The sequence below is a fragment of the Zerene cesonia genome, chromosome 10, assembly GCF_012273895.1.
Source record: "Zerene cesonia ecotype Mississippi chromosome 10, Zerene_cesonia_1.1, whole genome shotgun sequence".
Lineage (NCBI taxonomy): Eukaryota > Metazoa > Arthropoda > Insecta > Lepidoptera > Pieridae > Zerene > Zerene cesonia.
In genome coordinates this window covers 6,587,849-6,605,306 of record NC_052111.1, presented here as the reverse complement: position 1 = coordinate 6,605,306, position 17,458 = coordinate 6,587,849, and the positions used below count along the sequence as shown (strand labels likewise).

General features: G+C 31.3%; 1 protein-coding gene across 6 annotated transcripts in view; it reads right to left on the bottom strand.

The window, feature by feature from the left end:
- The window catches only part of LOC119829815 (mucin-5AC), a 68,901-nt gene extending 68,614 nt beyond the window's left edge, over window positions 1-287 (bottom strand). For all 6 annotated transcript variants that reach the window (XM_038352540.1, XM_038352538.1, XM_038352537.1 and 3 more), the window contains exon 1: window positions 135-287. In XM_038352540.1, the coding sequence (XP_038208468.1) occupies window positions 135-192 (58 nt within the window). In that variant the 5' untranslated portion in view covers window positions 193-287. The remainder of the gene's footprint in view (window positions 1-134) is intronic.
- Window positions 288-17,458: the final 17,171 nt, after the last annotated feature.

Genomic DNA, 17,458 nt, shown 5'->3' with positions numbered 1-17,458 from the left:
ATATGTAATATGAAAGTAGTAAATATATTTTATCAATAAAAAAATAAGCACATGGCTAGGCTTGTTATAGCTAGCTATAAAAAAACGCATTTTAAATTTCGAACGATTTTCAAAAAACGTTCCAATTTTCTCACCTGTCAATATAACCAATGTGAACAGCGCGCCTGCGCTGAAGTACCTTAAAGAGCTCATAGCACACACAGTCACTTCACTCACTACCACATCACGCGTCGAACCGCGCGGGAAGTCAGCGCACTACAGTGGCTGGTGGACGCTCGCCTCAGCCTCGTTGAGTTGGTGGGGCGCGGAACAAATGTCAGGGATAGTACTTTCAGGATGTTGTTCAGATCTTGAATGCTATACGTACTTAGTAGTGGTAGGGCAAAAACTTATTTTTTTGTAGCACAGCGAGTGTCTGTTTTTGGATGCGGGGAATCGAGATTCGAAAAATAACCACAAAATGTGTTTCAATAACAAACAAAATATTACAATCCCATATATGGTAAAAAGAAAAAAAAAGATAATATAGAATTAAAATTTTAAAATGTACTCAATAATACTGGGCTATTAAATTGAAAAAATAAAACTTCACATTTAAGTACATATTTACATCAAATGAAAATCTTATCTTATAACAATAAGTTAGCTATTTGATAGTTCAATGTTATTAAAAAATCTAATGGGACACAGTACAAACATGTACGCTGCAAACTAAGTAAAGGAACGCGTTGATGTTTTTTCTTAGGGCGATAATGTTCGTAAGCTTTACAAAACAAAAACACGTAGGTAGCGTTTGATTTGTATACAATATCGCTCGGTTCGATTATATTCATTGCTTATTGTAAAGTTGCTCTTAAAAATCTATTGGGAAATTAGTTACAAAACATTTTCAAATATATTTATTTTTAACCCTTTTCAGATTTCTCGCTCGTACTTTTCACTTCATTCATCAACATCGGTGATTTCTTGTTCTATTTCCTCTAGTTTTAGTTCTTTTTCTCTTCTGAATAAAAATATCAATAAAACCAAAACATTTGCTATTTGTGAGGGACCTAATGCCAATGAACTTTCACTGAGCATAGCCCATAAAGCCTGAGCCCATAAAGTTTGCCCACTAGTCTATTCAATAGCCATTTGTCACCATTAATCCGCGCGGAACATTCCACGAAGTGCAACCATTAAGATTTTCCACATGCCCATTTAGTATTTACTACACATGCGCACTTGATCCTGGCGGTTTCTTTGAACCACCTTTGATGACGTATTTAACGTACTTCTAAATAGACTCTCACTGTATATGCAACTATGGATACAATTTTTTATTTTTTATGTAATAGCGGGCAACTGGGCTGGTGGTTCGCCTGATGGTAAGCGATCTCCACAGATGAACATTCGCAGAGGTATTGTCCCTAACTCCTTAAAGCGGGTAGTGCCGCTTTAAGGAGTTAGGGATAAGGAATGGATTAATGACTGGAAAGGGAACGGGCTAATTTATGCAACATCTAATATATAAAATTCTCGTGTCACAGTTTTCGTTGCCGTACTCCTCCGAAACGGCTTGACCGATTCTTATGAAATTTTGTGTGCATATCGGGTATTTATGAGAATCGGCTAACATCTATTTTTCATACCCCTAAATGATCAGAGTAAGGCAGAACAGCGTTTGCCGGGTGCAGCTAGTGTTATTATATATATGTTAATTCTAATTCCTTTTTTTAAGTATTTGGGAGGAGAATAGAAGGAATTGTTTTCAAATGAGAACACAATTTTAGAATTTGAAGTGATCCTAATAATATTATAAATGCGAAAGTTTGTAAGGATATGTGTATGTTTGTTATTCTTTCACGCAAAACTACTGAACCGATTGCAATGAAATTTGGTACGCAGATAGCTGGACACCTGGAAAAACACATAGTCAAGTTTTTATCCCGATATTCCTACTGGTTACGGACTTACGTGGGTGAAACCGCGTATCCCGTAGGACTATCCAGTAAGCGTAAAACATTAAACGCCTAATAAATAGAGGCTACTTAACTGCCACTAAAATGCAGCTTATGGTCGTGATGTGTAATTATGCCGAAATGATTATTCTATGCGACGTCGCACTATAACCGTGAGCTCAATAGCGCATGTAATTTTAAATATAAACTATTATATACTAGTACCTCTTTACTAAGTATATACTAGTTTAATGTAACGTTGAACTAGATGTTATTTAATATGTCTGAAAATCTAAATAATGGGGAATTACAGACCAGCGTTGGTAAAACTGACGTCGGTTCTATCGCTTTAAAGCGACTTCTTTCAGGCATCCTTGTAAAAATAAATTATTGAGACTGTAGAAAATGCATGAAAACTTACAAGAAAGTAGGTATATAATTAAACAATTAATAAGTTCAATTACAACCAAAATCTAAAATAATTTTAAAATAAATCCTTAAAGGCCACAAAATAGAATATGACTAGGATGACGATACAACTTCTAGTGTTCCTCAATATATGGACTATTGATCCCTGAAATAATTTTTGAAGACCACAAGTTCCTGAAATTAGCGCGTTCAAACAAACACAAAACTTATCAAATTCTTTATTATTGGTATCGGTATACTATTTGTTATGGTTCAAGTATACATTATAAAATTTATACATATGTATTCCCATACAAGTAAAATAATTTCAATAACATTTTCATACTAATACATAACAGAACGATCTGCAATGATAAAAACCTTATATTGTAAATATGTGTATTACATAAACAACAATACGAGGAAGTGCTAAAGGCAATAAAATTGCACCAGATAGAGATATGCACCTGATATAAAAGGTGCTTTTATAATAAATAAATTGTTTATCCATAAGTAATAATTATGTTCACTTTGTTATTGTATTGTTATTACTGACTGCGATGCATATAATACTTTATAAGCTTTTTATCATGAATAAAAATAAATGTACTAAAGAAAAGTAGTCATAGTAAATTGAGGATATGCTAAAATAAACATATAGATAAAAAAGTAATAATTATTCTCAAAACACTTGTAAATGCGAAAGTGTGTCTGTTTGTCTTTCACGTCATAACGGAGCAATTCTATGGTATGATTTTGTTAGGTTAGAAGGCTAGCGGGTAATATAGGCTAAATATATATAGATAGTTCATATAGTATAAAAAATCTAAAAATAAGCTATGCTAAATTCTCAAGCTATAGTGTACTTATATCAGTAGTGTCGCAATAAGAATGTCAACAATAATTACTAATTAATATAAGGTTTACCCAATTTGCATTAGTCGTAAACCACATTTTGTGCATATCTTCAACATAATTACAAAATACAGTAAAAATTGTTATGTACAATTTTAAAAAGTTGTAACTAAAGAACTTACTCGTATTTTTAATATCCTGTGATTCATTTATTCTATGAAGATAATTTTCAACTTTGATCGTTCACGTCAGGTTTTTACTTTTGACGTAAAATCATTAAAATTGGTTTTTAACGTTAAGGGATCTATTAAATTCATTCATTCAACATCATTAATATTGGTTTTTAACGTTAAGGGATCTATTCAAAATTATTTCACCTCTATAAAATTGGTTATAAAGATAAGTCAAACCAATTTAACTTCATGATTTAAAACATTAAACTTCGCAATTAATTAAAACGAAAACAAGAAATTACAATTTAATTATAAATAAACACAAACAATCATAATCATGTATTTATTCGCATCTAGGAAATACTACAGGTTTGGTACAACAGTTTCATTGGAAAAACCAATCAAGGATTAATCCGTATTACACCATACATTTAAAAAAAATACGAAATACACAACTTAGTATGCAATAGCATAAATTGTTAAATAGTTTAATCTATCTACATTACATACGCGTTACAAAGTCGCCCATTTCGCTACACCACGTACATAGAAATTGATAGCGAAGTGCATCAATGCACATTACACAATGCGCCGAAACAAGTGGGCCACAGTATACTTTCCATCTGGGCCACTCTGACACACATTATATCCGATAATAAACACCTGCCAATCTGATACGTTATTTGCTTTGTTATATAACCGTAGCGTGTTATTGTAGTGTAATTATATTAGAAAAGTTAATTATATTGATCAATTATAGCAAAATGTAATGATATTTTAAAATATATATCGCACTTCGAACGTATTATAACTTTAATTCAGGTTGAAATTTGATGGAGAAATTGATGGAGGTATTGACGCAGTGATTAGCCTGCCGGATTAATGTTTAAGAGTATAACATGGATTATCTGAAATTGAAACATTATAAATGCGAAAGTTTGTAATGATGAGTGTGTGTTTGTCTCTTTCATGCAAAAACTGCTGAACCATTTGCAATAAAATTTGGTACGTAGATAGCTGGACAACTGGAATAAAATATAGGCAACTTTTTATCCCGATATTCCCACGGGATACGGACTTACACGGGTGAAACCGCGGGGCGCAGCTAGTCCTACTAATCCTACTTATATTATAAATGCGAAAGTTTGTAAGGATGTGTGTGCGTTTGTTGTTCTTTCACGCAAAAACTACTGAACCGTTTGCAATGAAATTTGGTACGTTGATAGCTAGACAACTGGAATAACATATAGGCAACTTTTCATCCCGATATTCCTACGGGATACGGACTTACGCGGGTGAAACCGCGGGGCGCAACTAGTACTTTTTAATTCTTAGTTTATGTCTATTACCACTTTTAATTTATATGTATATGTGTGTTTCTTTCCTTAGTCCACATCCTTCGTATTCTCCATATCTTCCTATTGCGAGAATTCAAATAGTCATATTTTCTTAAAGAAATAAAAAGTTCATAAATTAAGAGATAGTTGCAAGTAAAGACTTTCTCTGAATTTGTTCATGAGTGTGAATAAATAGGGGAGTCCATAAGTTCGAAGATCCCACATCTTCAGAAAGAAAGCCAGGTGGCTTCGTTTAATTTTTATGTTTTTAGAATCGTCCTCCTCCAATAGGAAACTTTGTTTCAAAAAAAAAATAAAGCTTTTTTGTGCCACTTTTAAAATAAACAAATATTTTTTCACAAAATTTTACTCCATACCTTTCCTATACTCTTATATATTAATATTCTTACCTAAAAGAACATATACATATGTTTTATGTGTAAAAAAAATAATGAGGTTTAAAAGTTTAATGTGCAAAAAGTACTTGTATATATTCTCTTGTCCCAAATAATTCTGGCGTAATATAAAAGGCATGCAGTAAATAAATGGCATGATAAAAACCTGTACTGTACAAGTATGATTTAGACTAAAATTACGAACACAAAAGCGTTACATAATATATTTGTAAATAGTTTTAAAATACCATTGCTTTACTCATATTCTTATAGTCAATGCACTCCAAAAAAATAGGAACTTATAGCTACATCACTCATTAAAATCGGTTTTAAATCTGAATTATAACAAGCACAATCAAACGCACACTAAATTATATCAAAATCTGTACAGCATTACTCGTTTAGCAGAGAGAGACTATTGACGTAAACAAACATACTTATATAAGATAAATTAATAATAACATATAGTAGGCGAATTTAAATACCAATTAAGGCATAATAAATCTCATTAAAGAAATTATACTATTTAAAATTATAATGTGTTAAAAACATAACTATACCAGCTTATATAATTATATTATATTCACATCTCATTATGCGTTAACAGTTACTATGAATTATATAATATGTGTAATACAGCAATAAATTATAACACTTCAAAATTCACACAATTGAGCAAGGATAATTAAAAATAAAGCGTTGATTTCATAACGATAATAGTGTTATGTTGCACTTTATTTACGATCACTGCATTCATAAAATGTATTGTACGGTTTTATGTAATGATAAATCGATTTTCACAATGTGTTGGTTATTTATTTACACGTCCATATAAGCATAGTATTATGCTGTATGTGATGTTCGTATTCAATCTATTCACAGATAAAAAATTATCACAACAAGGTAAGACAGCAACAAAATGTTGACTTATATATATAAATTTGAACTAACATTAATTCATATAATAAATATTTCAAGCGATTAAATAAAAAAATCACAGCTAAAATGAAAATTATATGTTATATATAATACATTGAGCTTTTATCAGGGAAAAGCCAGAGGTATTTAATTTCATTATAATGTTAAATGGTGTTTATGCAAACTAATCGACATGTTGGCAACACCACCAAAGGCTATTGTTGTAACAATTAAGCAATTTGCTATCAAGCAGCTCCATCTATCACTTAGATCGATCTACATCTTTTACAAGACCCACCCTTCACTTACACGTGTAATGAAACTTTTAACAATTAATAGCTAACAGGGTTTTAGAATTAATTAGTTTCTTTAAAAAAGAATAAGCCTAGCCTCCAGAAGATAAATCTCTAAGAAATATATATGACAAAAGACTCAGTGGCACAATTCAATATTGCGTAGTTTGACAATAAGTAGGTACATAATTAAAAATAAGTAAGAGAATCATTAATAATCCTGTTCATATAAGCTCGAATAATTGTTCTCTTTTGTTTCAAAAGTTGCGATAGTTTTTAATGCAACGACTGTACTAAAAAGGAGCATGTTAAATATTGCAGACGAACGAATGTAGCGTAATAATGCGATCACGCGTGTGCAGATAACCTTAAATTTTTGGTTGGACGGCTTTCGCCCACTTTGTGAAATCTTCTTAAAATATAGAGTACTTATTATGTAACAGGATTACATCATACCTAATTGTATTGTTCTTATTTTTATTGAGGCCTTTTGCTGTGACTGCTTGCACTTAAATCAAACGAAATTCTTGATTTGTTTCAAAGGATTTGGGAATAAATGCGAATGTCGTATATCAGAATTTAAACATTCCTAGATATATAGGTATTTTGTTAGCGTTATCATTTTACCATTACATTTTATCACATCAGTTTTCTCTCTTAAAAGACTTATCTTGCCCATTAATTCTCCTAGTATATTAACTCTGTTAAAATGGATGCATATGGTTACCACAGGGCGATTTCGCTTACTATCTATGTGTTTGAGGTAAAAATAATATCTTTCTGAAGTCAACATTTTGTGCTTTGTGTCGAAATTAGGTACAAATCAATTCAAGGTTTCGGTCAAGCATTCAAACAAATATACTATATGAATATATAACATTTATAAAGGGAAAATATTATTTGCCACAATCATACTTTACGGTTTTTCCAAATGAAATGAATTGGGCAAGAAGTGTAGAATTATTAGAAAATAGATTCAAATTACAAATTACTTAATTTAATTTGTGCTTTCCATAATAAGATGTCTATAATACAGAAGAAAATCTATCTAACACATTTTTCCTAAGGCACTTAAAGTAATACATACATTTGTTTGCTCAAGTCATAAAACATTGTTATCAAATCAGACGACATGTATTATAGCTATTGCTTTAATACATGAGGATTTTTATTATATAACGGTTTCACTTATTCATCATTGTCCAGCTCAGGTCTAAGATATCTTACAGAGCAGCTAAGTAAAATATACACACATTCATTTAATGCGTGACAAAGAAATATTAAACCATTAAGAACGACGCCAAAGCTTTATTTTATGTCGAAAGGCACGACAAGGACTTTAATTTCTCCTTTTTTCAATGGCCTATTTATAGCATTGGATTAGGCTGAATCTTAGATAGGCCTTCAAGAAAGCCTAGAATTAATTCTCACTGTGATTTCGCATTTTGTATTGGAATTTGCATATTCATGGACGCGATCTAGACAAAGTTGAAATATAAATGCACACTCTGGTTTAGTTTTACTTAAATTGTCTATAACAGTCGTGTCCAACAACCAACACGTTTGAGTGCATTGCATCAACTAGGACTAAAACTATGCAAATTGAGTTCTAAAGTGTACGTGACCAAGCCCTTATCACAATCGCTAAAATAATTACCGCGAAAGACCGTGGGAGCGAGCCTGAAGGTCACTCGGAACGGAGGTCCTGCAAGCGCTGAAAGTTATATTTATATGCGACAAAAAGATCGCATTCATAACCTTGATTTCAAACACGTAATATGTGCCAATTTGGCGAAAAGAAACTGCTATGACGTTACATCGGAATTAACTGGAGTGGCGATATGTTTTATCTAACATTTATTGTGGTTTTTATAGGTTTCTTGACGAGGAGACAGGTCATCTGATTGTTGCTGTCACCCATAGCAAGGGTTAAATTTGTAACATTCTATCACGAGAGCGTTGAACGTTCTAGAAAGATTTCGAAGAAAAAGATAAAGTTATTTAAGAAGTGCTTGTGTAAATTCTAGTACTCGTATGCGACTATATAACTATTTAGAGTTTTAGTGAGTAACAAAATGCTTTAATAGAAATTTGTTGCTTCTAAAAGGTCTATTAAATACAAAATCTCGTTCACCTAATATATACGAGCATAGGATTGTAGGGACTTGCACGAAGATAGTAGTTAATTAGCTAATTTTTCATGAAATCAAGACATGCTTCCTCTTGGACATGTACAGGACTTAAGACAAAAACCAAATAATTGATCTATTTATTAAACAAAATTATTCATCTGTAGTTTTTTTAAAGGTGTCTAAACTTTAAATAGACGAGTATTAAAACATACATAACATATTAAATTATCAATCAAATGAAGTTTGGGACAATTTAATAAAGTAATAATTTTCAACATTCTGTACCCTTCCCGACCTCTGACAATACCTTATAGATGACATTAAACCCCATATTAGCACTTGCCAATGTATACTACAATACAATATACTTCAAAATGCTATTGACAAATTTTACCTTGATATACTCTTTCTCTCTAAACATGGACCACATTGTACTCCCGGAGCTAGGCACGCGGAAATTCGAACGCTTACAAAAATTTACGACGTAACACGAATCGCACGCTCGTGACGCCAGATTATATCGAACGGGAATGCTTTACACCAGTTAACTTTGAACACTAAATACATACAACTATGACTTTTATTACCACATGCGGCGAGACGAGTATCGCGTGCTGAAAAATTTATTGTAAACTCCGTTGGGTTTATTGTATTTCGCTTTTGTTTAATCTGCAAATAACACTTGAAATATTTTAGTTATTTACACAGGAGTTTACAAGATTGAATGGGGAAGTGTAAAACGTGCTCTTCTTTGTGAATGGCTTACGATTTTATATTACTGATTACGCCGAGTTTGTTATTGTAAGCATAGGTACTTGTCTCCTGTAAACATAGCAAAATCTTATATTATTTTTTCTTCATATTAACTATGTATACATGTGTACACGCTTACTTCGTTTTCAAACATTTATGTAATAAGATATAATAGCCCCATTTTTATCTTAAATACACCAAATGTAATGATATAAAAGCATCGTTGTATTTTAATTAATTCTGACTAAAGGTTACATATATTGTACATGATTTGCATAATTTATTCCACCAATAATAAAGCATATACACATTCACAAATACTAGAGACAATAGAGTACCAATGAAGATTAGAAAAATCTCATCGTATTTCATCATTTCATATAACTGCCCGATATGATGTACAAACAATTAACCAATTCCCAAATATACCGTAAACCGTTAACTAAAGAAATAAGTAATTAATAAAATCACGATTAATTACGAAAAATTTTAAACTGCGTAACTCCATTTTGTCGGACATGCAACGACCTTGCGACGACCTTTCCAACAATCGCTGAACCCTTTCAACTATCACCTGGTTTCGAGTGGACTATATCGTGTGTTGAAACACTCAACTTTAACTCTTAACTCGTATTGACAGAGTATACATTGCTGTGATAGATAGGTAACTTTCCGTCTCACATATTGACGTCCGCATAAAATACCTTCAGCATATCCTGTATAATATAATCTTGACTTATTAGTATTAAATTTATAAGTATATTAATTTTATGGCTTTGGAATCTTTACTTTAAATCGCTACATTTATGGTTGAGCGTTCTTGTAACTCGACTTTGTTTACCAAATTAGTATTAATTCACATATTCTGCGTATATAGCAAGCACATCATTAAAGATTATGGAATAAAATATGGACATAAGAGGTATACCTAAAAGATGCATGCGACAAACAACAATATTGTAAAATTGTATAAATATTTGTACTAGTTTTATCATAAAAAGCCCCACACTTCTGTTTCCTATGTCTGCTCTTTAACAAGAAACTCTAGAAGAATCATTGCTTATCTCTAGAAGATTCTAGAAAAATCTACTTAAAAACACCTTAAAAATCCTATGTTCGAACAACCCTCAAGCGACACACCAAGTCACAAAATACGCTCTTAATATGTAAGATCAATAATTATAACCTTCTTCAAAACTATTGTGCCATTTAATAAACATTTATTCATTTATTAAACAACATAAAAGAATCTACATACCATTATGTGAATATTTTAGTCGGTATTTTGAAACCCTATTTGTTAAACAAGCGTTATAAACTAGATTGTTCCCACAGTTTGAAACTATAACAACACCTTAGTCGCTAATAATATGACTAAACATTTCAAAAATAAACCATAAGCACAGCAATTATGTTGCTTGCCAATTTCAGTGCAAATTATCTCCTAACAAAGCAAGTGAGACTGCCCAGAAACCGCAAGCCTTGTAAGGGAGCCTTGAAAATTAGAAACGTACGAATAATTACTGTTCTCTAAGCATTTACACAGTAAATTCTTATAAGGAAACTGTAACGTTTACCACGGCAACTATTGTTTCACTAATGTTGCACGTAGTAGGTTATTGTTTATATCTATTAATCTGTGAACTATCTATAAGCTTTAACAACAAAATCTCTATTACGATAACCTACTTTACCACGCCCTATCAGATAGCCGGAGCGACGTAAGAGACGTAGAAACGTTATATCAATCTAAACGGCAGATATAAATTGTATCGTGCAATGCTAAGAACATTAGGCTCTTAGAGAAGTTTAGAGAGATATAAACATAGGGAACAGATAAGTCTGCTAAACATATGTTTTGCAATAACGCGCTGTTTTGAGCGAATATAACATTCATTCAACTAAAGCTTTAAATCAATTATTTTTAAACAAATACCGATCGATATCACGCCTGTCTTCAATGTGAGCTTTTAAGCATTTGGTAACAAACACATACTAAAACTATTGTACCTATTGCACAAAACCGTAAATTCGAATGCCTGTGGTCTTGCACATGCCATAAATTTTCAAATAATAACGAGATTGAGCAACCAAAGCAAATTTCTTGATACATGCCAGTGCTATAGGCAATGGCAATTGTAAAGTGTACCTTGTTACAGATTACATATTTGCTGGAAAATTACATGGGAGGGAGAAAAAAGCGTCTATATTGTTCTTGAATTATTAGTTATCTGATATTCGTTTATTTTGTGGTCAGCCCCGTGTGGAATGCTATGGGAACAGAGTTAGAATTTCGATTACACGAAAGCGTAGGGCCGAACGCAGAACAAGTTGTAAAATAAGTTTCAGTAATAGAGCCTTGTTAGATATCATTACATTTTATTTCTTATGTCAAACGTTGTATGACAAGATAATGCATAATTATTAAGTCACTCAGTTAATGCATAATTATAGTAAATTAAAATTGTTCATACAAATTAAGTATAGATAAACTCTAAGCTAATCAAATTATATTACGTTTATCTCGTCAACCATGCAATTAATTTCAAAATTTTTAAGCTTCCGCACCCAAAAGAAAAAACAGAACCCTATTATTTAGACTTCGCTGTCCGTTTGTCACTTGGCTGTATCTCACGCAACAAATTCCAACATCCTAGATGTATTCGTTGTTCAATGTACCTATTTCTGTACAAAAATCTGTAAATAAAGAAGTAAGAATACTGACTTACTACTACGTAATTACTATTACTACTGGAAGTGAGTTTTCTGTGCGTTAGCGTCGCGACTCTTATTCACATTTGATTTTTTATGATTCAATTTAACTTAAATAAGTCTTTCTAGCATCAATTACATAAGCACGTAAACAAGCCACAAATATGATATTATTTAAATCTCAAAGTTTTGAACAATCTATTGGTGTATCATAATGAAGTATAAAAATATATACAACGCGCTCTCACTACAAATTACCAAAAATAGTGTTACTTTTGGCTTTTGAAATAAACTCATTTAAAATTCGTCTAATTGCAGTGGCGAATGCAATAGTCATTACAACATACTCGTCAAAATATTCATTTGCATAACAATGCGTTTATTACAAAAATGTAGTCGCATTTTAGGCAATTGTTGCAAACAAAATTCCATGAAGCATTAATCTGTAATGGAAAACTGGTGAAAGTTGTTTTTGTAATCAATATCGCGACTTGTTTAGCCTTCGGTTATTTTTAACCACTGTTTAAGATATAGAAGTTATGTTTCCATATCAAAATACTCGAATTATAGTAATCTGTATTAATATTATAAAGCTGAAGAGTTTGGTTGTTTGTTTGTTTGAACACACTAAACTCGTGGTACGATTTAAAAATTTAGTGTTAGATAGCCCATTTATTGAGGAAGGAGGCTATATATGTACCTCGAGTGAAGCCGGTGCGGACCGCTAGTGTAATATATGCCTCAGTTTTTACTATTTTCTCAAACTATAACAATAACAACTATTGAGTCCGAGTGAGTTTGAGTTTGATCTCCTTTTATGGCTTTTATGCGTACCTACTGATCCTCGACTCATTACAATAACAAATTGGTTTTTACCAACTAGCTATGCGCGGTTTCACCTGCGGACGAAGCCGCGGCCAAAAATAAGTAGCTTGTATGTAATTCTGGATAGATTACATCACTGCCAAGTATCATTAAAAAACTTTAAGTTGTTTTCGCGTGAAACAGGAACAAACATACATAAATTCATCCGTCATCATCAACTTTGACATTTATAATATTATTAGGTTAAGTAGATTATTATAAACTATAAAAGCAATTAAGTCTACATATTACACGCACATTTTTTGTTTTACAAGCGCACAAAATTATAAAACTTTTCGATAAATTGGAATAAATTAAAAGCAGACAATAATATAAATACATTCTTCTTTACATAACATTGCAATATTTGAAATATTTTATCGCATTGCCACCAAAACCGTATCCCAGCACCTACATAAATTCTGCGACTTCTATATAATAAATAAAGCGTATTTATTAAAGGTTTTGCTCAAGAATTCACAACAATTATTTTAAGTACGAAAACCCTTGAAATTATCATTGACATAATAATAATTTCAAGGTTGAAATATCTTAATCGATTTATTCACGGCATCGCTCTATGTATTGTACATAAATGCGTGTAAATTATACATTTTCACAACTGCCTTCTGCACCGCGATTTCTTTATACTGTACAAATAAGCCCCATTCAAACCACAAGCAATCATGATCGGAACTCAATCAATATCTCGGTAATGAACTGACAGAACGACAATGTTTCAACACAATACATATCATGATGTAAACTGACCTTCGATTTTGTACATTGCTCAAAAACTATCAAAGATAAATTGACACGCGAAATCGAATATATCGAGAATTTGATCCGTCATCCAATTAAAACTTGTAGTATAACTAGTGTTATGTTATCTGTGGTATAACAATGCACAGCAAGAAGGATATCGTATGCACAATAAGCAATTGTAACATTTGATGTGGGCCTTTGGTTTAGCAATAATTTGTCTAACTATAAATATTACATCTATGTATGTTATGGTTATCTAAACGTACATTCGAATTAGATGTATGAAATTACGATAGGGTATAGGTATTGTAAACTTACATATCAATGCAATAGTTTTTAATAATATTAAATAATTAATAATAAATGAGAAAAGGTATTTGATGCGTTAAAAGTTGTTAGATTTTTCTTCAGCTTCAGTCTTCAGTCTTTGCTCAGTTCCAGTCCGTACAAAGCAAATATTTTCCATGTTAATTGCATTATTATTTTGATAATTTTGTAAACACCCTTATGTTATGTTTTGTTTTCATAATACAATACCTTTTCCAACAATACATCTAAACTTTAAACATATATAAACATCAGACTAAGGAAAAATTTGTCTTTTTGTTACGTATCTTTGTAATGTTTTCACACAAAAACTACTACACCGATTTTAAAAATTATTTGACCATTAAGTATACAGCTTTATCTTCTCTGAATGACATAGGGCATATTTTGTTTTGTTTTTATTCCGGGCCAATCCGGACCAACCCGGACGAAGTGAATCGAGGGACTAGTTTATAATAAATGAAGTTGTTTAGAAAATTTGACAGGTTCAATAACCGAACCATATTAATTATTTTACAATTCATCGCACTTTTAATGCATTGATATGCCAATCAATTTAATATATTTTAAAACAAATGGATAAAACTGCGAAACCAAAATCTAGTTACATTAACCACGTAAAGATCAGTAGAAGTTGTCCAATTAACACTAATTTATATAATAATAAATAATTTAATGACGTTATCGAATCATGTGTTTGGTACATACATTTAGCAGGTAATAAAACATTATTCTAATTATGTATACGGCCCTAAACTATACACGCTTTTTACCATTATAACACTATAGTCTTATGAACCAAAATCGCATACACCTTTTAAGATTAACCTGTACCCACTATGGCATGATATTTCTATATATACTAGTCATTAAAATCGTTAGATCCGATTAGGAAACATTATAATACTTGACATTTCATAAATGTAAGATAATCTTGAATAGGACAAAAAATAACCTTTTTAATTATCACTCATAATAATAATTTCCTAGTGTACCAGTTTAGGCTATCAGGAAACTTGCTTACGTGTCTATGTCCTGTTCAGAATCAATTTCGAATTTAATTAACTTTTATACTTACTATTTCGAATAACATTCTAAAAATTATGTAATAGTCAAAGCAATTGTTTTTAATTTATTCAATTAACTATATTCATCTTATTAGAAGAACAAAATGAATTGAAAAATCACAATATGGTTAATTAAAACTGTCTAACTAAAACTGGTCAAAATCCAAGACGTGAAATATAAACAAACACTTGATCTCTATAGCAAGCTTTTAAAATAATTATAAATTGAATAATATTTCAATCAATCATAATGTAAACTGAACTAATTAAAAAGAATCAATTCATCAAACGTACCAGCTGTAACTGCCCTAGAAAACGAGTCCGAAATGTTTTAAAAATTCAAACAATTAATTAGGAAATGTATTGAAAGTGAATGTAATACATTAAAAGATATAGATTAGTCATTCGCTAAATACTATATAAATACGTCATTATTACTAATTATGCACGCCAGCTTCAAACTAGACCATAGAAACTGGGTGACCTTAAAGGCCGATTGAAAAAAAAAACATTTTTATCGCCGGATATCGAAGTTTTCTGTAACATGATTTGTCTATAAAAAATAATTATTTTTATTTTTTGGTCGTAGTCCAAATATTTAACAATCCGTAACGGGATAATTTTTTATCGAAATTAAATAATTCATACACAAACGTTTCAAATTCTTTAAAACACCGCCTTCTTTAAACAGTGGTTAACGTATGAGCTTATAAGCAAAGGGCCCTGGGTTCGATTCTCTCGGACTAACAAAAAATATGTCTCGGTCGAGCTGATGGTCGGACACAGAAGGATGATCAAGTAGTCATAATGAATCAGTAAAACAGATACTAATACATTTGTCCCATACCCTAAAGATCAACGAATTCACTTTTTTCTAGGATTTTATATGGGTATTGTTAAGGTTTAATTAACAAAATATCGCGGTATGAGACTTGTTGTTTTATTTTAATCAAGTATTCAAATCAACAGATAAAGAATTCAAATTAAGATAAATGAATCAAGTTTATTTACATTGCACAATGCTTTCAAGTGTTAAAAGTAGATTAAGTATACATTCCATTGCAATTGGTGTTAAAATATATGAATCAAAATATTTCTGACCTTACTGTAGTTCATAAATATTAATTTTGATAGTAGTTAAACTTTTTCTTTGAGAATTTTGATTAGATTCAGCTTATTTGACACAGGAACTAGATAAATAGATATAGAATTAATTTGCTAACTTTTTACGTTTTTTTTGTAAAATATTTTACACATTGCAACATTTTCTATGAATCTCTGTTAAATCCAGGGTTCAAATATAGTTAATGAAGCGATATAATTAATGTGTATTGTATTACACTAATTATCTGATATAATTAATGGTAATCTTATCGAAATTTTGCTAAAACATCTTCTAATATTATAAATGCGATAGTTTGTAAGTTTGTGTGTGTGTGTTTGTTACTCTTTCACGCAAAAACTACTGAACCGATTGAAGTGAAATTTTGTACTTAGATAGCTGGACAACTGGAATAACACATAGGCAACTTTTTATCCCGGAATACGGACTTACGCGGGTGAAACCGCGGGGCGCAGCTAGTAGATCATAATGCAAACTAACACACGACATTTGCTAAATCTGAAGTGACACGATCCAAAAACAGTACAAAATTGTTTTCTCAAAAAAAATTTACCGCGTTCATCAAATAGATGTGCCTCTGTAACATATTCCACCGGCTAATGACTTCTGACACGACATTGACCTATGTAACAGTAAAATTTGCACATCTTAGACCGTGTCGTGGATTAAAATATATTATAAAATTTGAAATTGTTGACTTAAATGTCTATAAATTATGATATACGTAATAAATTGGGCAAAATGTAAAAAAAAATTAGTATTTATTGCTACCATACTACTAGAGCTAATAATGATAATCACATCCCCAGTGTCAATAATTCACTAATAAAGACTTTCGTTCCATAAATTTTGTGAATATTTTTGTTGACATAACTGAGAAATATTGACTTGAATAATCTGATAACTTTGAAATGATTCAGGTGACTTGTTAAAGCCTTACCATTTCCAATTAATCGTTTATTCACTACATTTATCTTAAACTAGCTGCACCCGGCAAACATTGTGCTGGCTTGCTCTTATCATATAGGTGTATGAAAAATAGATGTTGGCCGATTCTCAGACATACCCGATATGCACAAAAAATTTCATCAAAATCAGTCAAGCCGTTTCGGAGGAGTATGGCAACGAAAACTGTGACACGAGAATTTTACATATTAGATAATGATAAATATAAGTGTGAATGATTTGATGGTTGCTTCTTTTTAATTGAAATAAAAACGAAAAGACGGGACAAATGTTACATGATCATGCAGATTTTCTAATGTGAAGTTAGGTAGAATCCGACTGTAATGGATAGTTCATGACTTGCGCTTCATGACTTGCTGACCAATATATAAATTTAATTCCTAACCTCGTTAATAGAAAACATTAAACCTCAATCAAAGCTTATTAAGAT